This window comes from Pan paniscus, chromosome 8 (genome assembly GCF_029289425.2).
Source record: "Pan paniscus chromosome 8, NHGRI_mPanPan1-v2.0_pri, whole genome shotgun sequence".
NCBI classification, from domain to species: domain Eukaryota; kingdom Metazoa; phylum Chordata; class Mammalia; order Primates; family Hominidae; genus Pan; species Pan paniscus.
The window spans coordinates 128222342-128246562 of record NC_073257.2 but is presented as its reverse complement, the minus strand read 5'-3'; the positions used below and the strand labels follow the sequence as shown (position 1 = coordinate 128246562).

Sequence of the window (24221 nt, the reverse complement as noted above, 5' to 3'; positions counted from 1 at the left end):
TGACTAGCCCTACCAACCACTAAATCCTACTATTTATCTTTTATAATTAAAACACTGCAGTACTGGCATATAAATAGAACAGTGGGATACAGTAGAAGACATACAGAGTAAAGTATAAATGGAAATCTAGTAGATAATAGAGGTGACACCTCAAACCACTGGGAAAAAGAGATAGACTCTTCATTAAATTGTGTTGAGAAAACTGGATAGTCATTTGCAAATGGATATAAATGGATTGCCAAAGCTAAAGCTGGATCTATATTACACAGCATATACAAGAATACCCTCAAAATGGATCAAAGATTTAAATGTAAAAAATGAAACCGTACAAGGTCAAAGTGAAAGCATCAATAAATTATTCGATAAACTGGGTGCAGGTAAAGACTTTTAAACTATTGCTCAAAACACAAATGCAATAAAAGAAAAGAGTATTAAATTCAATTACGTTTAAAAGGTTGTGTAGCAAAAACCACCGTAAGTAAAGTTCAAAGATAAGTGACAAACCATAAGAAAATATTTGCCACATATGTCACAGATAAAGGATTAATCTCCATAATATATAAATAAATTTTCTAATCAGGGACAAAAAAGACCAAAAGCCTGATAGAAAAATGGGAAAAAGTCATAGTTAGGTAGTTAAAAAAACAATTTACAAATGGTTCTTAAAGGCATAAACACTCAAATTCACTCATAATGAAGAGTTGCAAATATACTACACATTAATATTGTTTCTCATCTATCACACTGGCAAAACTTCAAAAACTTGACAACAAACTCTTTTGGCAAGATTATGGGGAAAAAAAATTGTGCTCAAACATTGCTAGAGGAAATTCAAAATGGTATGACCTCGATGGAGGAGAATGGGGCAAGATCCAACAAAACTACATTTGCATTTTCCCTTTGACACTGCCACTCCATATCCAGTAAGATACTGTATCAATACAAAACAACATATACACAAGATTATTTATTGCAGCATTATTTGTAATCACAAAATACTGGAAACAATGTAAGTGTCTATTCATATGAGACTGGTTGCATAAACTGTAGTACATCTATTACAATGAAGTATTATATAGCTATAAAAATGAAGATAATCTCTTTTAACTATTACAAAATGAATTCCAGGATATATTGTTAAATAAAAAACGGAAAGATACGAAAGACTATATACAGTGTGTTAACGTTTGTGAAAGAGAAAGGGATATGAGAATATATAATTAAATGTCTATTTCTGGAAAAAGAAACACAGGAAGGATGAATCAAAAACTAGCAAAAACAGTAACCTACAGCAGTGAGTGAAAATGCAGTAGGATAGAGAATGGAATGAAACACCTCTGGATGTATCTTTTTATATACTTTTACTCTTCAATTACATTGATGTTTTACTTATTTATCAAATAAAATTCCATCAATAAAGCTGAGAAAACGAGCCCTAAAGTTAGACGAAAAGAACACTTGAGTTAAACACAAATGGAAATGAATAAGCCTAACTGCATTTCAAATTTATAATCATAAGAAAAAATAAAAAAGAATTAAAGTGATTTTTGAACACAATAGTCTATTCACCCTCAGTGGGATGTGTAGTAAGGCACTAAGAATTATAGAGGAATCTTATACTTTATTTAGTAGGCTTGTTGTTAGTGGGGTTACATGGCTAGTAATTCTAAAATTATTTTGTGATATTTGTAGGATTTAGGATATTAATAATTACATTGATATAATTGAGAACCAGAGTTTTAACTAGAAAGAAGACATACATACAGAATGGAGGAAGGAGAAGAAAAACCCAGTCATTTTGGATTTGAGTTGGAGGAGATTGTGTAAATTTACCATTTAAAAATGGTAATTTTAGTTGTGTCCACTTAAAGTGCTTAGAAGCAATGACATCCAGTAGCAATGAGCACATCTAGTACTGTGGTCTGAATTTCTAAATACTATTCCCAACTCAAAGATAATAGGGCTTCTTGAAAAAAATAATTGGTTCCAGGATTGAGGGAGGTATGTATAAGAAGAGCCTGGAACACCTTGTTGCACCAGAAAAAAAGTGGTTTTTAAAAACCCACACAGAAATCAATTTCAGAGGGATTGCCTCTGGCCAAATTTGGGAAAATTGGGGTATCAAAAATAATAATGACGGTAATGGATTATGACCCATGTAACTTTAAAAGGTGCATGAGTACGTAGAGAATTTTTTTTAAAAGGAGAAATTAAAAGGGTGGGGGAAGGAGGGGAAAAGGAAACCTCTTTTTAAAAGAACTTTACCAATTAATAAATAAATAAAGAATGCCATGATTAGAAATTACCATTTTGCAGCCACCATTGTAATAACTGATTCAAGGAGGAATCATTAGTGGACAATAAACGGTTGAGAGAAGGGTTATTGGGGAAAGGATATGTACAAGGTATCAAAGGGTCATCCTGTATATTACTTAGTACTACCAATGGAAAAATAGTACTTTCTCACCAGAGAAATCTGGCAGATGTAATCTTAACGAAGGGATCAAACTTAACATTACCAAAAATGAAACAAACTGACATTATGAGCCTCCTGATATAATGCTCTGAAAAAGACACACTATCACTTACATAATATTCTTGCCAAAAAAAATTAACTTGCATATAATCTCAAAGGAACAAATAAGTACAAACTGAAGAACATTCTATAAAACAACTAGCCTTGACACCTCAGAAAAAGTGTCAATTTAATGAAAGGAGAGGAATTGTTCTTGAATAAAAGAGCTTAGAAGAAAACATAATTTGTAATCCTCAATTGGTTCCTAGATATAAGAAGGAGAGAGAGAGGAGGAAGGGAAGGAAGACAAGAAAGAGACAGAAAGGAAGTGAAAAAGAAAGAAGAAAAGTAGCTATAATGAACACTATTAAGATAACAGAGGAAATATTAATATAGACTGTTAGATAATAGTACTGTACCAATGATAAATTTCCTGTTTGTTAATTTTCTAATTTTTTTTTTTTTTTTTTTTTGAGACAGAGTCTCGCTCTGTCGCCCAGGCTGCAAGCTCTGCCTCCTGGGTTCACACCATTCTCCTGCCTCAGCCTCCCGAGTAGCTGGGACTACAAACACCCGCCACCACGCCCAGATAAGTTTTTTGTACTTTTAGTAGAGATGGGATTTCACTGTGTTAGCCAGGATGGTCTCGATCCCCTGACCTTGTGATCCGCCCGCGTCAGCCTCCCAAACTGCTGGGATTACAGGCATAAGCCACCGCGCCTGGCCTCTAATTTTGTTAATATGACATAATAATTGCACATATTTTTGGGATACAGTGTGATGTTTTGATACATGCATACAATGTGCAACAGTCAAATCAGGGTATTTTGTATATCCATCACCTCATACATTTATCATTACTTTATCATGAGAACATTCAAAATCCTCTCTTGTGGCTATTTTGAAATATACAATAGAATATTGTTAACCAAGAAACAAAAATGCTAACTATAAAAAATGATTAAAAATTTCAACCACAGCAAAAGTAGGAACTCTTCAACTAGAACAGCCTAAAGCAAACAACAAAACCCCATAAAATTGGAGAAGATATTTTTAATTCATTAACAGACAAAATTCACAACTACTGAAAGAGCAAAACTTTAAAACTTCTGGAAATTAATAGGAAAAAGACAAATTACTCAAACAATCTAGTAGAAAAATAAGAGTTACTTTACAGAAAAAAATGCATGGATCATAAACAGATGCAAAAGATGCTCAACCATATACGTAGTCAGGACAAGGCCATTAGAGACCATGAAATACCATCTTATGTCCACAAGATTGGCAAAAACTAAAAAGTCTTTAAAAAGCATTGAAGAGGATGGAGATCAACAGGAAATTTCATAATGTGCTAATGAGAATATAAACTGGCTTAATCACACTGGAAAATAGTCTGTCGTCATCTTGTGAAGTTCAACATTCGCATGCCCTACACTCAGCAATTCCAACAGGCATCTATCCTGGAACAACTCTTGCATATGTGCACCAGCAGCACTGCTGGTGATGCCAAAATCTTGAAACAAACCAAATGTCCATTAAAAAGAGAAAAAAATATGCTATGGTCATACATCTACACTCACCAACGTGGGTAAATCTTAGAAAAAACATTGAATAAAATACAAATCCCAGATAGTATAATATAATTTTTACACAACTCAAAAACAAATACAAATAACCAATAGATTGTGCATGTATGTATAGGTTAGATGATAAATGCATGCTGTAAACTAAAGTTAGTTATATAATACTATAAAGAAAATTATATATACACAAGTAAATGAATCACATTGTAGAACGACATGCACAAGAAAATGAAATACAATATAGGACATCAACGATATCTGGGGTAATGAAGGGAGTATGGAATAAAAGAGAAGCCATAGCTAATGCAAGTTATTGGTAATATTCTAGTTTATTTCATGGATGATCATTTTTAGCTCATATTTAGCTCATATTTAGTTCACAGGTGCTCATTATATTAGTATACTTTAGAAATTACATATAGTTTACATATATTATTTTAAGGACCACTAGGGAATAAAAATATAATATTTATAATAAGGGTGGATGGTGAAATACCCTATTCAGTCATACATCGTTTAACAACAGGAAAATATTGTGAGAAATGCATAGTTAGGTGATTTTGTCATTGTATAAATATCATAGAGTGAACTTACACAAACCTAGATTGGATAGCACACCAGACACCTAGGCTATAGGGTATAGCCGATGATCATAGGTTACAAACCTGTACCACATGTTACTGTACTGAATACTGTAGGCAACTGAAACACAATGGTAAGTATGTGTGTATCTAAACATAGAAAAGGTGGAATAAAAAGTGCAGTCTTATAATCTTATGGGACCACTCTTAGATATGTGATATGCTGTTGATTGAAATGTCATTATGCAGCACATATGTATATGGAAGTTCACTGTGTTCTGTCTGAACTTTTAGGAATTTAATAGTAAATGAGAAATCTAAAGGAATGCTTAATAAGGAAAGATAAGTTACTAATTTTAAGCATCATATATTTACACATGTATAAAAACCCTTGCAATAAATATTTTTAAAGAGTAAATGGAAAGTTGAGAGTTACAATATACTATGGATGCTGCTATTGAAATGTACATAAGCCTTCTTTTTAATAAATTTATTTTTCAAATAAAATGGTAGAGATATTCCCACCATTCCATCAACACGTGCTCATCCATCTCTTCACTTCAAATGGACTACAGGTTCTGTATGACTTCTCATGCCTATCAGAATTAGGTGGTGACCACTCACCCTTTTAGTTACCTAAAAATAAGAATGAGAGACTGCTGAAATTAAGGAGGGCATTCAGAGCAAATTATAGGAAGTACTTCCCTATTTAGCATATAATCAAGCTGTAGAATTTAGATCTGAACTTAAAGAAAAGATTGCTGTTGCTAGCTTCAAAAGAGGCCAGATGATAATGGCATGAATATTAATACATTTGCAGCTAGCCAAAGCAATATAATGGTAAGTAGATCTCATGCTTCAGTGCATAGACTGATTGCCTACAGGAGTCAAGGACTTCCCTCACTCACTGAACTAAGGGCACTTTGCACTGGTTATTGTCACTTTTCTCTGAGTCATCAAATAATGACTATGATAGGCCAACATTGCTAATTAGTTTAGAAAAACTTATGTTCCATGTATTTTTATAATTTCCTGCATCATTATAAATTTTTTTCAGTTACCTCTCAGAGACATAGAAAACCCTTAACTAACAACATACTCATTTTAGCTACAGAATTGTACACACTACTATTTAAAGTAGAAAGGACAGATTTCACCCAAAGTCCTAGTGCTCAAATGCACTGCTGTTAAAATTTATGTATATTTCATTGCAGTCTCTAGTTTTCATATAAGTGATTATACAATTTTGCTTCCTAGTTTTGCTTTTGTGTGTATGTGTTTGTGTGTGTGCTCAATGCTATTCTATATATTTCCCCCAGTTAACTATTAATTGCATACCAATTAATACTATTTAAGATAAATATGTAGTAATTCTAGTGGTTACATCACCAATTAACATAATCATTTCTTATAACAGGGCATTTCAGTTTTTTTTTTTAACATAAATAATATTACTATGAACACCTTTGTGAGCATAAAGCTTCTTCTGTACTTAGCATTGTCTTCCTTAGAATACAGCTCATAAATGGAATTATTGGGTCAAATGGCATGAACATTTTAAGATGCTTATAATAATTTGTTTGTCTTAAATTTCATTCCAAATATATCTAAGCATGTATACTGCCACCAGCCATGTATAAGTCATCTCTGCAGCACACACTTGCCAATTTTGATTATGATCATTTGATCTTTCAAAAATTGATAGACTAAATAATATTTAGTGGTTTTAATTTACATTTTATTGATAATCAGTATAGCTCAATTACATTGTCTTACTCATGTTGGTATCCCCAGCAACTAGCATACTGTACGGTACAAAGTAGGTGTTTAATCCATGTTTGATAAATGCATGGATAAAGAACCACTAATTTAATGTTTTCTAATGGATTTTTATCAGTTGATTTTTTAACAAGCTGTTATCCTTTGTTTATCATAATGACTATAATTTTATTCCAGTTTACCATTTAATCTTGATGACTTTTATTGACACATGAAACTTTAAATCTATTATTATTATTATTATTATTTTTTTTTTTTGAGACCAAGTCTCGCTCCTTTTGCCCAGGCTGAAGTGCAATGATGTGATCTCAGCTCATTGCAACCTCTGCCTCCTGGGTTCAAGAGATTCTCCTGCCTCAGCATGCTGAGTAGCTGGGATTACAGGCATCCACCCCCAGCTAATTTTTGTATTTGTAGTAGAGGCGGGGTTTCACCATGTTGGCCAGGCCAGTCTCGAACTCCTTACCTCAGGTGATCCACCTGCTTTGGCCTCCCAAAGTGTTGGGATTATAGACGTGACTCACTGCGCCCAGCCGAAATTTTAAATCTTGTATGTTAAATTTATTAATCTTGTCCTTTTTGGTTTTCTTAATCACACTAGAGGTTTAATAAGTAGTTCTTCCTACTTTCCACTGGTTTTTCCATGGACTGACTTTTTACATATTCTCTATCTCTATATTAATTCATATAAAATTATTTTAGTGGCATTTAAGCACAAAATTATTCTATTTAAAGTACTATCAGTACTCCAATTTCATATATAATTTATTTCTGAAAGTGGGTATGAAAGTTGAATGTGTGACAGTAGAATTATCAGTTTTCTAATTCTGCTTTCCTTCAGTCCAGGCCAAGAGCAGATAGGTAAGAGCTTTCACAGGTATGTAAGGCTAGACCAGAGGAATCTGCTGAGAAAGGGCTAGAAGAGGGAGCGGTCCTGCCAGCATCTCCCTTCCTCCAAATCCTGGTTGGTTGGGGTAGGCATCTCCTTTTACCACATATTTTCTGTCATCTTCCCAAACCCACACCAAAAGGGGTTGATTTATAAAGATAAACATAGGAAAATGAAAAAAGAAATCTGTATGACATTAAAGATACCAGTGAATTTAGAAAATAATCACTGTAATATTTTGTATGGCTTGTATAATAAAATTATTTCACAATTTAGGGGAAAAGTTACATTTATATCAGAATATAACTTTTAAAATAATCAATGGAGTCTACCGTAAAAATTTCCTCTGTATTTGCTTTGAAGCTTTAATAACTACAGTATGTGCCAAGGATTCACAAAACAGGGGATCTCTATTAGCTTGAAGGCTACATAATCAATGCTGTAGAGACACTTCTGTTAGTGAATAAATGATGAAGTTTTACCAGAAAAGATGCAGAGTCAACAGAAATATTCAGCAAAATATAGAGCTAAAAAACAGTCCTGGAATTAAATGGGGATTCTCATATTTTATAAATGTTAAAAAAGATGGAGACAATATAGGTAAGGTACAGACACACAACTATTTGACTAATATTTTGAGGACACTGTAGAACTGAGATCTTGTTACTGTTGTCTACTTTGAGCTTCTCTGTTGTTGAAAACAAAGAGCAAAGATAATGTAGACTATTTTATAAATGGAGCCTGGGTAACAATTCATATTACTCTACGAAATGCTGCTTATTCTAAATAATGTTACAGAAAGACTCTTGCAAGTATTTAAGGATACATTTATAAAAGTGTGTCTAATTATGAATATTTAGAAACTATCTTGTACATCCATTAATGAGAGACTGGTTATATAAATATGGCATCTCCATATAATAGCATGAAAAAGAATGAAGATTAGTACAAACTAAAATGAAAACATCTACATTTTGATAAATAATTAAGCAAACTGCAGACCAGTAAGTGTGATTCATAATCCCATTTTTGCTAAACACACACAGACATACCTATGTACATGTGTGTACACACACAAACAGAAATAAATTCTGACAGTATACACATCAAACTTTTAACAGTAGTCACAGTTGGGGTGTCAGAGCAAGGGTATGAAAAGCGATCTCGGCTCACTGCAAGCTCTGCCTCTCAGGTTCACACCATTCTCCTGCCTCAGCCTCCCGAGTAGCTGAGGCTACAGGCGCCTGCCACCATGCCCGGCTAGTTTTTTTTGTATTTTTAGTAGAGACGGGGTTTCACCATGTTAGCCAGGATGGTCTCAATCTCCTGACCTCGTGATCTGCCCCCCTTGGCCTCCCAAAGTGCTAGGATTACAGGCATGAGCCACCACGCCTGGCCCGCCTGTTCTCATAATAAAAAATATATACATGTGAAAATATACATATTTATTTATGTATCCTTGAAAGAGTTTGAAAACATGTTAATACCATATTGAGTTTATGCCTTCTTACAAGTCTAAGGACCAACAGTGTGACCTCTATGACCAACTTAACTAGATGACTTTTTCACTGAAGAGGTCACAGCACTGCTTTACTACATGACATTAATGCATTTAGAGTCTCTCGTAGCAGGTGTATATTAACTTTTGTGCAGCTTACATTGCAAATATGCTCTTCACAAACCTTACTACCTTTTTTTCTTTTCATTTCTTTTTGTTCTTATTGCCCTGTCTTGTGGTGATGAAACAAAGCCACACCATCTTTAAGTGCTCAGAATGAAAATCTCATGCTGTTGCCTATGCAGATTTATTCCTAAAACAATCTTCCTATTGCATTAAACAAGCACAAATATCAGTAATACAAGATGTACAACCATTCTAGAAGGAAGTTTTGTGGTGAAAGAAAATTCCTGAAATGTTTAAAATTGTCTGTCATGTTATAATTTGGAGTAAATAAAAAAATCATGATCAAGAACTGTGCATTTTGGTAAACCTCGTGTTGGGTAATAACAAAAAATAATAGGTTTGTGCAGTGGCTCACGCCTGTAATCTTAACACTTTGGGAGGCCAAGGCAGGTGTATCACTTGGGGTCAGGAGTTCGAGATCAGTCTGGCCAACGTGGTGAAACCGTGTCTCTACTAAAAATACAAAAATTAGTCAGGCGTGGCGGTGCATGCCTGTAATCCCTTGCTCTGGGATACAGAGCAAGACTTTGTCTCAAATAACAATAATAATAATAATAGGTTTGGGGGTTTACAGAGGCCCAATATATAATATTCTTCTTTCCTGCCTGAAATCTGCCCAATCAAAAAATAAGAAAGGCAGAAGGCAAGCATAAATGTCACATTTATTACTGAGATAGCAGATACTGGAGAATGTGGCTTAAATCTGTAGGCAAGAGTTTGCTAATATCAAACCCCAGTATTAGACTAACCTAACTCACACCATTAAAGGTAGCAGTGGACCCCACAGGCTTTCTCTTGTGGAGTCCAGCAATGATAAAACTTAAAAGATGGAGAAGCAGAGTGGGAAAACACGCTCTCTGAGGCAGGCAATGTTCCAAAGAGACAGGGAAAAGAAAGGGGCTGGGCTCCACATTTCCCAGTTTGCCTTTCCGGATTCACCGATCAGACTGTGTCACTCCTCTCCACATTAGGATAAGGGAATGAGGGACTAAGGGGAGGTCAGCATGATTAAACTTGTAAAGCTTTTTCGACATCGAAGAAAAAGATAGGAATGAAAATAATCCATTCCAAAGTGGCACTTTCCCAGTGGTTAGAATACATAATGTCTTTGCAAATAACACTGAAAATATATGAAGACGAACTTTAATCTTTTCGTAGTGAAAATTCAATTATATGTAGACTCAATTACGGGAACAAATATTTATTGAACACTATGTGCCCTGGACTGTGCAAGATGCAAAGAGTGAAAGAAAGATGAACCATAAGTGGGGGGAGAGCTGGGTTTCAAAAGGGTTTAACCACTATGCTTACTGCCTCTTAAGACTCTGATCTTTATTATTTCTGTTCTCCCTACACTATATGAAAAAACCAGATCAGTCATAATTACATACCTCTTTGGGAGGTTTCTGATAAATTAACCTAACCTATGGTTTAAGTGTAAATCATAGCAATATTCTATAAGTCAGCTGCTTAAATGTGTGTTAGTTACACACTTACTCTTCAAAACAGAATGTTTAAATAAACAAACATCTTAATATTTATAAATAGAGACAGATTATTTAAAGCAGAGACTATTATCATTCTGAATGTGAACCATTAAACCATTGTGAATGCAAACGTTACCTAAAGCAGAGACCACTAAACTGTGAAACACTGGTTCTCTACACTAATGGATAACATCAAGATAGAGTCCAACAAATAACCTGAACATGGCATATTAAGCTTTAAAATATGAACCATAATCGTTATAAAAGAATTTCAATATAGACAAAATAAAGCATGTATTAAAGTTGTCTAATTACTAAAACTAGAAACAGTAAGCTCATAGAAATGAATTAATATTAAAGATTTCCTCTGTAATTGCTTTCTTACTGGTTAAAGTTAATGAATGTAGAAGTCATAATAACCTTAAAATAAAGCTGGTTCTCAACTTGGGGGGACTTTGCAACCCCCTTCCCCAGCGGACATTTTGCAATGTCTGGAGACATTTTTGGTTGCCACAACCGGTGAATGCAGGATGCTACTGCATCTAGTGGGTAGAGGACAGGGTTACTACTAAACATCTCACAATGCATTGAACAGCCCCCGACAACAAAGAATAATCTGGTCTAAAATGTCAACAAGGCCAAGTTTGAGAAATCCTGCTATAAAAATAACATCTACTCCATTAAGTAGTCAAACCCGACAAATTAAGAGAAATGCAACTATTATGGAATTCCATATATATTTGAACACAGAGATGAAAAAGACTATTCTATCCCAAAATTCAATAACAACATCAACTTAATTTTGGCCTTCATGATGAAGCTGAATCAATGTCTTATTGTTTTTTGACATCATTAGCTTCTTGTTATTGCATTAATTGTAAGACTGATAGTCCTCTTTCCTAAAATCTTTATACTCAGTACTTTGACTTCACTCTTCACACCTGGGAAAACTTATGAAACATGCTAATTGGGAAACTAAGTACACATATCAATGAATGAAAAGTAGGAATTGATAAATATTGGCATTTAATTTAATAACTGCTAAAATGCAATGAATGGACTAAATATATGCACTGATATTTCTTTCTATCCAAATTTCCTAAGTCATCATTTGTGAAGGAAAAAGCATTCTCTAACAGACTTTGTGTGTTTAATTTTAACCCAGAGCACATTTTTATGACTGAGTGATAAACCTACAAAACTGGAGTTCAGATTGGAAGCCCTCACACTACTAACTCTAATGACACCAGTGGGCATCACCATTTTTTAAAGTGCAAAAAAAAATGAATGAGCAGATTGTCATTATCAAAACTCATTCTGCATCATACATATCACCCAAGAGATTGATATTTTATGCTTATAAAACTTAACATAAAATTAAATTGCAAATATTTTCTCACAATCTACTACAATTATTGCCTAAGATAATACACTGCTAATATGAAGCATTTGTTCAGCTCTAGTGGACATATTTCCTATACGATTTATGTGAAAGAAGGCTTCATTTGCTTCTTCATAGATCCAGTAATGAGGTTTCTTTTCTTATATGAAACCTAGAAAGTGCAGGAACTTCTTTAAAATTAAGCCAGCAAAGGTAACACTAAATTATTAATCAATGAGAGTCAAATTTTAAAACTTGAGGTCTTTACTCCTTGTGTTTATGACTATGTCACTTCAAATATCATACATTCATTATCCAAATGCATAAAAATCATCTAAATAATCCATACAGAAAATACATTTTCACTTTTTAAGAACAAAACCAGAGTAACAAATGTCAAGTAAAATAGCAGACTGATTTCCTCCCACCGCTGGAATCTAGAAAGATTAAAAGTAATTTCAATCATTTCCCGCCAAAAGTTAGGAATAACAGAAAGGAGAGTTGTCTTATCTCTTGGGATGTGAAAAATACTGAGTCTCAAGAAAAGATAAAATTAATTTCACTATTATCAATCATCAACCCAACGCATCATGAACTTATGTGTAGCACTTTCTAGCCCCTGAAGTGTTTCCTTATTAGCACGTGTCAGAATACACGGAGAAGAAAATAATGTCCTCATCTGGAACTTCAAATTAATAATTGATGCACTTAGCTTTATACTGAAATCTATTTAACTTGAAAAATTACCTGATTTAGGCCAAAATATAACAGGAAACTCTTACCTTAAGCATTCTGCATCATTTTGAGGCTTTTCACTGATTTTTATTTTTTCTGCCTCTAGATATTTGGTAGTACAAATGGATTCATTCTCTTCATCGTCAAAAACTAAACAAATCAAAAAATAGTTGCAATCTTTTGAAAATTAAACATAAAGATTATTCACTCATAAGAACAGTACTCTAATTTTTGGTGCTTGCATATAAAATTTATATACTAATGATTTTTATTTTCTACTTTAATATAGCAATTACATGCACAAAAAAGATCTTTAAAAAATTTGTGACATTAAAAATATCAGATCTCACGTTGATTAGTGTTTTATCTATTTCTTTTTTATACCAATAATAGCACTATATCACAACAGGTTAATATATTTTAAAAGAATAATATGCCCTTATCATGCATATATAACTATATTTATCAGCAAAATAAGCTAACTCATGAAGGTAATACCTTTAAGTTTTCTTTGGAGAGTAAATAATTCTTGTATCAATTCACTCTTCTGTTTTTGAAGTTCATTTAACTGGCTACTATCATGTTCCATTGACTTCATTTCTAGAAACAGATACAAAAGCATCAAAAATAAAATACTTAGAAATAAATTTAACCAATGAAGTAAAAGACCTGTACACTAAAAACTATAAAACATAGATGAAAGAAAGTGAAGACAACACAAATAAGTGAAAAGATATCCATGTCTATGGATTGGAAGAATTAACGTTGTTAAAATATCCATACTATCCAAAGCAATATACAGAGTCAATGCAATCCCCATGAAAATTCCAATGGTATTCTTCACAGAAATAGAAAAAAAATCAATCCTAAAAAATCTAAAAAGAAATAGAAAACTAAACAAATGCAAAAAATCTATTTTAAGCATTTAAGCTTTGCCTTACGTCAGCAATTATTAACGTTTTCTCATGTAGTAAAAATCTAAGCAGCATACGGTTAATTTTAAGCTCCAACTAGCTTCCCCTGGCCAACTAGTAACTCTTTTTAAGAAACTGACCAGAACTTATTAATCACCAGCTGGATACAAAAGGATAAGTTAGTAGATGGTTAGCCTACCAAAAGAGAATTCAAAATATGTAATATCACTTAGTGAAATAAAGTTCCAAATAAAAAACTATCCTTTATAATTAAAACACATTTAAAATGACATTGCATAGTACTCATAATATGGCTACAAGCTTTCACAATATTGCTAATATTGTTTCTTCTACCTAAAATGCCCTTGCTCCCTTTATTCTCATGACAAATCCCAATTCATCCTTTAAGACTCATCTCCTAAATTTTCAAATATTATTTCTCTTCTGCCATAATTTCTGGAACTCCACTTACACATTTTATTAGATTCTTTTATGTTGTTCCACATGTCTCTGAGGAGCTTTTTAGCTTTTTGAAGTCTTTTGTTTCCCTCTGTGTTTCAATTTTTTAAGTTATCTCTAAATTCACTGGTCTCTTCTTCTGCGGCCTCTGATCTGCTCTTAATCTCTTCCAGGAAATTTTTCATATCAGGTTTCCTTCCTTCCTTCCTTCCTTCCTTCCTTCCTTCCTTCCTTCCTTCCTCCCTCCTCCCCTCTTCTTCCTCTTCCCCCCTTTCTTTCTCTTTCTTTTCTTTTTTTCTGAGATGGAGTCTTGCTCTGTTGCCCAGGTTGGAGTGCAGTGGCGCCATCTCGGCTCACTGCAACTTTTGCCTCCCGGGTTCAAGCGATTCTCCTGCCTCAGCCTCCTAAGCAGCTGCGATTACAGGTGCTCCCCACCATGCCTGGCTAATTTTTGTGTTTTTAATAGAGACGGGTTTCACCATGTTGGTCAGGCTGGTCTCGAACTCCTGACCTCGTGTTCTGCCTGCCTCGGCCTCCCAAAGTGCTGGGATTACAGGTGTGAGCCACTGCACCCGGCCCAGATATTGTATTTCCTAACTTTTAGAGCCCCTTTGGTTCCTTTTACAAACAGTTTTTATTGATACATAATTCACATACCACATAATTCATCCTTTTAAAGTATACAATTCATTGGGCTTTAGTATTTTCACAGATATGTGCATCCAATTACCATTATATAATTTTGGAACATTTCACTCCCCCTACCAAAGAAACTCCATACCTGTTAGCAGTCATTCCCAATTTCCCCTAACTCTGCCAGCCCTAGGCAACCACTGATCTACTTTCTCTATATACAGATTTGCCTATTCTGGACATTTCACAACAATGGAATCATACAATATGTGGTCTTTTGCATCTGGCTTCTATCACTTAGCATAATGATTAAAAGGACTACCCATTTTGTAGCATGTTTCAGTGTTTCATTTATTTGATGCCTGAATATAATTCCACTGTATAGATATGCCCATATTTTGTTTTTGGATTCCTCACGTGATTGACATTTGGGTTGTTTCCACTTTTTTGCTACTATGAATAATGCTATGAACATTCATGTACAGCCACGTGTTGTTTGACAACAGGGATATGTTCTGAGAAAAAAGTCCTTATGTGATTATGTTGTTGTGAGAACATCATCAAGTGTACTCACACTCACTAAGATGGGGTAGCCTACTACACACATAGGCTATACTGTATAGCCTATTGCTCATAGGTTACAAACCTATACAGCATGTTACTGTACTGAACACTGTAGGCACACCGTAATAAGCATTTGTGTATCTAAATATATCTAAACCCAGAAAAGGTACAGCAAAAATACAGTATAAAAGATAAAAAATGGTATACCTGTGTAAGATACTTACCATGAATGGAGCTTGTAGTACTGGAAGTTGCTCTGAGTTAGTCAATGAGTGGTGAGTGAATGCATAGGCCCACGACATTACTGTACACTGCTCTAGACATTATCAACACTACGCTTAGGCTACACTACTTTAAAAATATTTTTCTTTCTTTGATAATAAATTAACTTTCACTTTCTTTAACTTTTTAAGTTAACTTTTTAAAAACATTTTGACTTGTAATAACACTTAGCTTAAAACAAATATACAGTACAGTTGTAAAATATATTATGTTTTACTTCTTAAACTTTTTTTGTAAAAAACGAAGACACAAATACACACAATTAGCCTAGGCCTACACAAGGGTGGATCATCAATACCACTATCTTTGACCTCCACAACATCTTGTCCTGGAAGACAAGCCCCTACTGGAAGGCCCTCAGGGGCAATAACATGGATGGAGCTGTCATCTTCTTTTATTTATTACTATTATTATTTTTTGAGACAGAGTCTCGCTCTGTCACCCAGGCTGGAGTGCAGTGGCATGGTCTCAGCTCACTGCAACCTCCGCCTCCTGGGTTAAAGCAATTATACTGCCTCAGCCTCCCAAGTAGCTGGGACTACAGGTGCATGCCACCATGCCCGGCTAATTTTTTGTATTTTAGTAGAGACGGGGTTTCACCATGTTGCCCAGGCTGGTCTCAAACTCCTGAGCTCAGGCAATCTGCCTGCCTCAGCCTCCCAAAGTGCTGGGATTACAGTCATGAGCCACCATGCCTGGCCTGGAGCTGTCATCTTCTATGATAAGAATGCCTTCTAGAATAATTCTTACAGGACCTGCCTGAGGCTGTTTTACAGTTAACTTTTTTTACAGTTAACTTTTTTTAATAAGTAGGAGGAATATACTCTAAATAATAATTATAAAAAGTATAATAATACATAAACCAGTAACATAGTCATTTATTATCTTTAGCACGTATTATGTACTGTACATAATTGTATGTGCTATACTTTTATATGACTGGCAGCACAATAGGTTTGTTTACACTGCGATCACAAAAACATGTAATATGTTGTGCCACAACGTCACTAGGCAATAGGAATATTTTCAGCTCCATTATAATCTTATTGCACCACTGTCATACATGGTCTTTCATAGACTGAAATGCTGTTATGTGGTGCACGACTGTACAAGGTCTTGTGTGGACATGTTTGTAATTCTCTTAAATACCTGGAAGTGGAATCATTGAATCATATGGTAACTCTAGGTTTAATGCTTTGAGAAATGGCCAAACTGCTTCCAAAGCAGTTGCATCATTTTACATTTCTCCAATTTCTCCATATTCTTGCCAACACTATTGCTGTCCACCTTTATTATAGCCACACTAGTGGTATCTCATTGTGGTCTTGATTTGCCTTTCCCTGATAACTAATAATGTAAGCAACTTTTCATGTTGCTTAAAAAAATACATCGTACATTTGTATAAAAATATTTTTTTTCTTTTTAAACTATTTACACTCAAACACATACAATTAGGCTAGGCCTACACAAGGTCAGGATCATCAATACCACTGTCTTTCTCCTCCACATCTTGTCCTGGAAGACAAGCCCCTACTGGAAGTGGCTTTGTATAGCTTTTTTGGGAAACGTCTATTTAATTCCTTTGTCCATTTTTAAATTGGGTTATCTTTTTATTAAGTTGTAAGAGTTTTTAATATATTCTGGATACAAGTCCCTTATATATGATTTGCAAATATTTTCTCCCATTTTGTGGTCGTCTTTTCACTTCCTTGATAGTATCCTTTGAAACACAAGAGTTTTTAACTTTGATGAAGTCCAATTTATCTATACTTTATTGCTTGTGCATATCTAAAATAAACCATTCCCTAATCCAAGCTCATGAAGAGTTACACCCGTATTTTCTTATAAGAGTTTTTCATTTTTAGCTCTTACATTTAGCTGTCTGATCCATTTTGAGTTAATTTTTGTGTATGGTATGAGGTGGATGTACACATTTATTCTTTTTTTTTTTGAGATGGAGTCTCGCTCTGTCGCCCAGGAAGGAGTGCAGTGGCGCGATCTCGGCTCACTGCAAGCTCCACCTCCCGGTTTCATGCCATTCTCCTGCCTCAGACTCCTGAGTAGCTGGGACTACAGGCGCCCACCACCATGCCCGGCTAATTTTTTGTATTTTGAGTAGAGACGGGGTTTCACCATGTTAGCCAGGATGGTCTTGATCTCCTGACCTCGTGATCCACCCGCCTTGGCCTCCCAAAGTACTGGGATTACAGGCATGAGCCACTGTGCCCGGCCTTGTTTATTAGCTCTAATAGTTTTCCTGTAGATTCCTTAGGTTTTCTATATACGAGATCATGTTATCTTTGAATAGAGATAGCTTTACCTCTTCCTTTCCAATATGGATGCTTTTCCTTTTTCTCTTTTTTTTTTTCCTAATTGCTCTGCCTAAAACCCCCACTATAATGTTGATTAGAAGTTGTAAGAGTAAATATCCTTGTCTTGTTCCTGATCTTAGAGGGGAATATTCATTCCATTATCATTAAGAATGACATTAGCTGTGGATTTTTCTATAGATGCCCTCTATCAGATTGAGGAAAGTCCCTTCTATCCCTAGTTTATTGAGTGGTTTTATCATGAAAGTTGCTGGATTTTGTCAAATATTTCTTCTGTGTCTTTGGTTATTTTTATATCTTCCATTTAGTTCCTCATTATGCTCATGTCCTTGAGTATACTTAGAATATTCTAAAAGCTTTAATTATTTTTCCTTCTAATTGCATCATCTATATCATTTCTAGGTATGTTACTATTGACCAAATTTCCTCCTTGCTCTGAGTTGTAATTTGCTGCTTCTTTACATGTCTAGTAATTTTTGACTGTATACCAAACATCGTGTTTACTATTTTGTTAAATGAGTTTTGCCGTCTTCCCATAAAGGATGTTGATGTTTGTTTTAGTAGGCAGGTAAGCTACTTATGGGTCATGTGCAAATCTTGTTTATAAGATTTTTTTAGGGTAGGTCTAGAAGAATATTTAATTTAATTTAATCCTTCTATTAAGGCAGAACTCTTCTGTTTAATGAAATATTTCTATTGTGACAAGAGGGAACATGAATGTCTTCCATTCCCATATGAGCTCTTAGAATTGTCCACCTTATTGCTCCCCAGTAGTTTTTCTTTACTCAGCCCAGTGGGGTTTCCTGTCTGTATACACAGGTTCAAGTACATCCAAAGACTCAAGAGGATCTCCATCCAGATTTCCAGAGCTTTTTCTCTGTGTGGATCTGTCCTCTCAAGTACATTGTCCTGAAAATTCTAGCTAACTTGGCCTCCCTAAATTCCAATCTTTGTTTCCTCAACTCAGACCATTTTGCATTGCTTAAGTTCCTCCTCCCAGTGCTACTATCCAAAAACTGTATCCAGTGAGAAGGCTTGGGCAATTAGGGCTTACCTCATTTGTTTCCCTTCTCTCAGGGATCATGGTCCTGTACTCTCTTGTCCTCAATATCTAAAAGTAGTTTCTCATATAATTTTCTACAGTCTTTTAGTTGTGATAGAAGGGAAAATTCCATAAAATTATTCCTCATGACGATAAGTAAAAGTTCTCCACATAATATTTAAATTATCCTTTTACTTGTCTCTCTTCCACATTAGATCACAAGCTCCTTGAAAACAGGAACTATGCCTCATTCATCTTTAAATCCCAATTTCTGAACAGTGCCTGGTGTAGTATATACAGTAGATGCTCAAGAAAGCATGTTGAACAAAACTAAAATAAATCATATAATTGACTTTAAATATTTTTGATTATTCACAATGTTTCTGTCCACTAGTGTAGGTAACTGAAAGTGGACAATTCAATGAAAAGAAAATACGTTCATGTTTATCCTTCTGCTCCCTTAATAAATAAAAGTTTAAAATATAAATATAACTACATATTAATATTCAATAGAGGGAATCCAGGATACCATAACACAATATTCAACAGATTAAAAAAGATACAATATTTTATTCATTATTAATTGATTTATCAGACATTCTATCACAAGAAAATCTTTGTAAAACTTAGGCAAGAATGATGGAGAAATACTGGATTTAAGTATTTCTGAAATATATCTTTCTTAATCCTGACACTTTAGCCTAAATGAAAAAGGTAAGTCTAAAGATTAATCCTTTAAAGAAAAAAATAAAACAAATATGCCAATTTCTTATCAGGCTTATAGAACAGAAAAAAGTAAACACTGTGTTTGTGGTGATAACTTTTTTTCCTACTTGTTTATTGCCTCACTATTATTTTATTGTTATTTTTATTTACAGCTTTATTTAGGTATAATTGATGTGGCAATCACTTTTTAATTTCTTCCGCGGCCTAAAACCCACAATGTTCTAATCAACAGCTAGCTTTTATGGTTATGAATATTAAACCAACTAAGACAATCAAAATTAATTTACATCTTTTAACATGTGAATTGTCTTCCTCATATGTACATTGCCAATCATTAAAGGATATTGCCAAGCAAAGAAAAAGTGTCATATATTGCTTATCTCACATCTAAGAAAAATGAATTCAACAACTCGGAGAAATGAGTAAGAGGAACATTTTGAGAAAAACATTATGACAACCATTATTTTGAAGCCAAAAGTGATGAACTGTTTTATCTATGAATTACCAAATGTTTAAAATAAATATTCAGTCATTTTACAAACAGATATATTGAATATCAATTATTCCACATTTCTAGTTTCTCAGGCCAAAAACCTTAAAGTCAACCTTAACACTTCTTTCTCTCATATTCCACATCAAGTCCATCTTGAAATCCTCCTTGCTACCTCCAAAACATATTTAGAACCTGAATACCACTTACCACTTCTATGCTGCATCCCTGATCCAACTGCTCATCATCTCTCATCTGGATTACAGCCACTGTCTTCTAGGTTTCCGTTTCTGCTTTTACCTCCCTTAACTGTGTTCTCAATAGCAGTCAAAGTAATCCTATTCAAATGTGAGACCCTTCGCTCTTTTGCTTAAGTCCTCCAATGGCTTCTCATCTCACTTCAGTAAAAGTCTTTAAAATGACCCACAAGGTTTTAAATCTGGATTCCTGTCACCTCTCTGATCTCATGACCTCTCCTTTAACTCTAAATGCCTTAGGCTCTGCTCTTTCTCAAAAAATGATTAGGCACAATCTCCCTTCAGGTGATTTGCATCAGCTATTCCTTCTCTGTGAAGTGATATTCCCCCAGGTATTCCCTTACCTCTTTCAGGTCTTATTCAAAACTCGCCTTATCAATGAGGCTTTCCCTGGACATCTATGTAAAACTGTACCACACACCCCACTGCAACCCCACCCCTTATCTATCTATCCCTCTTCCCTCCCTTATTTTTCTCCACTCCCTCCCTCTCTCATACTGGAATGTAGGCTCCATGGGGGCAGGGATTTTTTTCTTCTTTTCTTGGTCACTACAGTAACACCAGGTCCTATAACAATGCCTGATACACAAAAAGTGCACAAGTATTACTGAATGAGTGAATAAACTAAGCACATTTCAGAAATACATTTGTAAGCAAATGTAGTTCCTCTCTCTGTGAAAATTTATACTTTAGTGGAAGAAACAGACAGGAATCAAATAATCATACAAGTGTGTAATTACAATGCTTTGAAGAAAAAGCACAGAGGGCAATGAGAGAATATAACCAGAAGAGCTGACCTAATATGGAATTGGGAGGGTGGAGTATCACAGAAGGATTTCCTGAAGATGTAACATTTGAGCTGAGATCAGAAGAATGAAAAAGTTAACTAGATCACCAGTCCCCAACCTTTTTTGGAACCAGGGACTGTTTTTGTGGAAGACAATTTTTCCATGGACCACGGGAGGGAGAGGAGTGGCTTCAGGATGGTTCAATTGCATCACATTTATTGTGCACTTTATTTCTATTTTTATTACATTGTTATCTATAATGAAATAATCACACAACTCACCATAATGTAGAATCAGTGGGATCCCTGAGCTTGTTTTCCTGCAACAAGACCGTCCCATCTGGGGGTGACGGGAGACAGTGGCAAATCATCAGCCATTAGATTCTCATAAGGAGCATGCAATCTACATCCCTCACATGCGTGAACCCTCACACAGTTCACGAGAGGGTTTATGCTCGAGAATCTAATAACTGCTGCTGATCGGATAGGAAGCAGAGCTCAGGTGGTAATGTGAGTGATGGGGAGTTGCTGTAAATACAGATGAAGCTTTGCTCACTCACCCGCCACTCACCTCCTGCTATGTGGCTTACTTCTTAACAGGCCACGGACCAGTACTGGCCCAGGGGTTGGGGACCCACAAACTAGATAAAGGATTAAAAAAGTATTCCAAATAGAACACAGTCAACGGTCCTGAGGCAGGAGGAAGCAGGGTACAATCTAGGAACACAAAAGAGGGCAGCATGCCTTTAGCACAAAGAAGCTGCTGGGTGAGGCTGGAAGGTGGAGAGGCACTAGATGCTGCAGGGATGGCAAAACAGGTTGGAAAGATTGGTTTGCCATATTTAAACAGAACATAACCTAAGAGGCTTAATACAATAGTACAGTATTAATAATATCATTTTTAAAAATGGATGTTCACATTTTGGCAATCTCAAGGAGTAAGAATAGGCTCCAATCCTGTGGTTAAAAAATAATAAATCAAAGATAATATCTGGCAGTGGGAAAAAAACACTGAGTAGCAGAAAATAGTATAAATATAAAAATAGCTATGAAGTTAAAAATGGAGATTATTCAAAACCCAATGAAACTGGCTGACTAATCATAGTTATGGGCTAAAGGCTCAGTGGGCAAGGTCAGAATGAAGGAAGAAAGAGGAGAAAAGTCAAATGCCAGAAAATAACAGATGTGGTGGCATGAATTAGAAGTGGGAATGGAAGAGCAAACACTGACAGGTAAGAAGACAAATGGAAGCTAAACTGCTCTGGGAAGTCAACAGCTCTAACATCTGCTTAAAATTTGAACAACTTCTTTCTCCACCACCACCACCACCACCAAGAAGAGTTGCCACAAACCGTTTCATAGGTTAATTCTTTTGAACCCTGAAGGAATAGATAATTATAGTACGTACATTTTTCCAAGCAGAGAAAGAAAAAAGCATCAGTATGCTTTTTGTGAAATCAACATAATACACACACAAAGATGAATCTCACATATACTGATGCAAAAATCTTAAAGAAGATGTTATCAAATAAAATTCAGTAATACATTAGAAGACTAAGAGTGCACAGCTAAGTAAGGTTAGTGATAGGATATATATAAATAAAATTTATTACATCAATAGATTACAGTTGGAAATATGAATGTCTCAAAAAGGAGTTGTAGTGGGAGGGAGGGAAGAATGGTGGAGGATGCAACTAAACATAGAAAACCCAGTGAAATCAAGTTGTATCAGCTTCAACTAATGACAATTTTGTCTTTGTTTTCCAATATTTACTGTGTTTCTAATTTTACTGGCTGATACTTTTAGAACACTGTTATATAATAGTGATGATATTGGATACCCTCCCTTATTACTAACTTTTATGGAAATACTTCTAGAGTTTCATTGTTAATCATGATGTCAGAGTGAAGCTCTCCCTCTCCTTCTTCCTCTCCTTTCACCTGTCCTCCACCATTTTTCCCTCCTTCCCTCTACATCGCCTTTTTAAAAACAATCATATGCTTTTCCAACTGTAATCTATTAATGTAATGAATTTTATTAATAGATATCCCATTTCTGCTCTTCCTTCTGCTCAACTCCTTACAATTTGGCTTTTGCCCTGCTTATTACCTCAATCTGCTCCCTTTCCTGAAGGCCACCAATGACCTCTGATTGCTGCTTCTTAGTCCTTATTCTAGTTGACAGCTCAGCAGCAATCAACATGGGTTGATCATGCCTTCAAATACTCTCTCCCTAGGTGATGTCAACTCCACTCAGTAACGTGTTCTGCCCATCTTTCATGAAGCTGTCTTAGACTCTTCACTCAAGTTTTTGAAAATCCTGAGGTTCTGCAGGGTACTGTCCATTTTCTTTCAATACATTCTCTCTAGGTGAGTCCCAAAATTTAATAGCTCTAGCCCAGAACTATCTCTGAGCTCTTGACTGAAATTACAACTATCTAATTGACATCTACACTCAAATCTCTCACTTGGCTAATCAGTATCATTCTTCAGACCTCAGTCTGAAGGCAACTTGTTCAGGGAAATCTTCCTTAACTTCCTAGTCCAGTTTAAGTCTACTTATATATGTTCTCATATCATCTTGTGCTTCTCCTTTTGAAGCAGTCATCAATTTATTATTATCTCATTCATACTGTTGGGGCCAGCACATTAATCAAAATAAAGTCCCTGCTATTAAAAAGATTAAAGTTTTATATGAAAATGTTATGAAATACCTAGAAACAGACTTTCTGAAAGAATAAAAAATCAACAATATCAGGTACTCTGAAAACAAATCTTTTTAAATAAATCCATATTTCTGGAAAAAGAGAACTAAACTAGAGGGCTCCGATAGCATCTGTGATATCAGGGACTTTTTTTTTTCTTAATTTTATAGAGGAATAATTTACATAAAGTATATTCATTTAGAGCATACAATTTCATGACTTTTGACAGTCACTGACACCTATGAAACACCCACAGGCAAGAAACTGTACATTTCTATCAACCCCAAAAGATTCTTTGTGACCCTTCACAGTTCATTCATTTTGACCCAGGCAACCATTGATCTGCTTGCTATGGCTTTACGTTAGTTTGCATGTGTCTAGCTTCTTTTAATCATCAT

At 35.0% G+C, this 24221-nt stretch overlaps 1 protein-coding gene across 2 annotated transcripts in view; it reads right to left on the bottom strand.

The window, feature by feature from the left end:
• CCDC172 (coiled-coil domain containing 172) overlaps positions 1-24221 on the bottom strand; it is a 55621-nt gene that overhangs the window by 9389 nt on the left and 22011 nt on the right. For both annotated transcript variants that reach the window (XM_055093379.1, XM_055093380.1), the window contains exons 6-7: positions 13133-13234; positions 12682-12784 (exon numbers count right to left, since the gene is read on the bottom strand). In XM_055093379.1, the coding sequence (XP_054949354.1) occupies positions 12682-12784; positions 13133-13234 (205 nt within the window). The remainder of the gene's footprint in view (positions 1-12681; positions 12785-13132; positions 13235-24221) is intronic.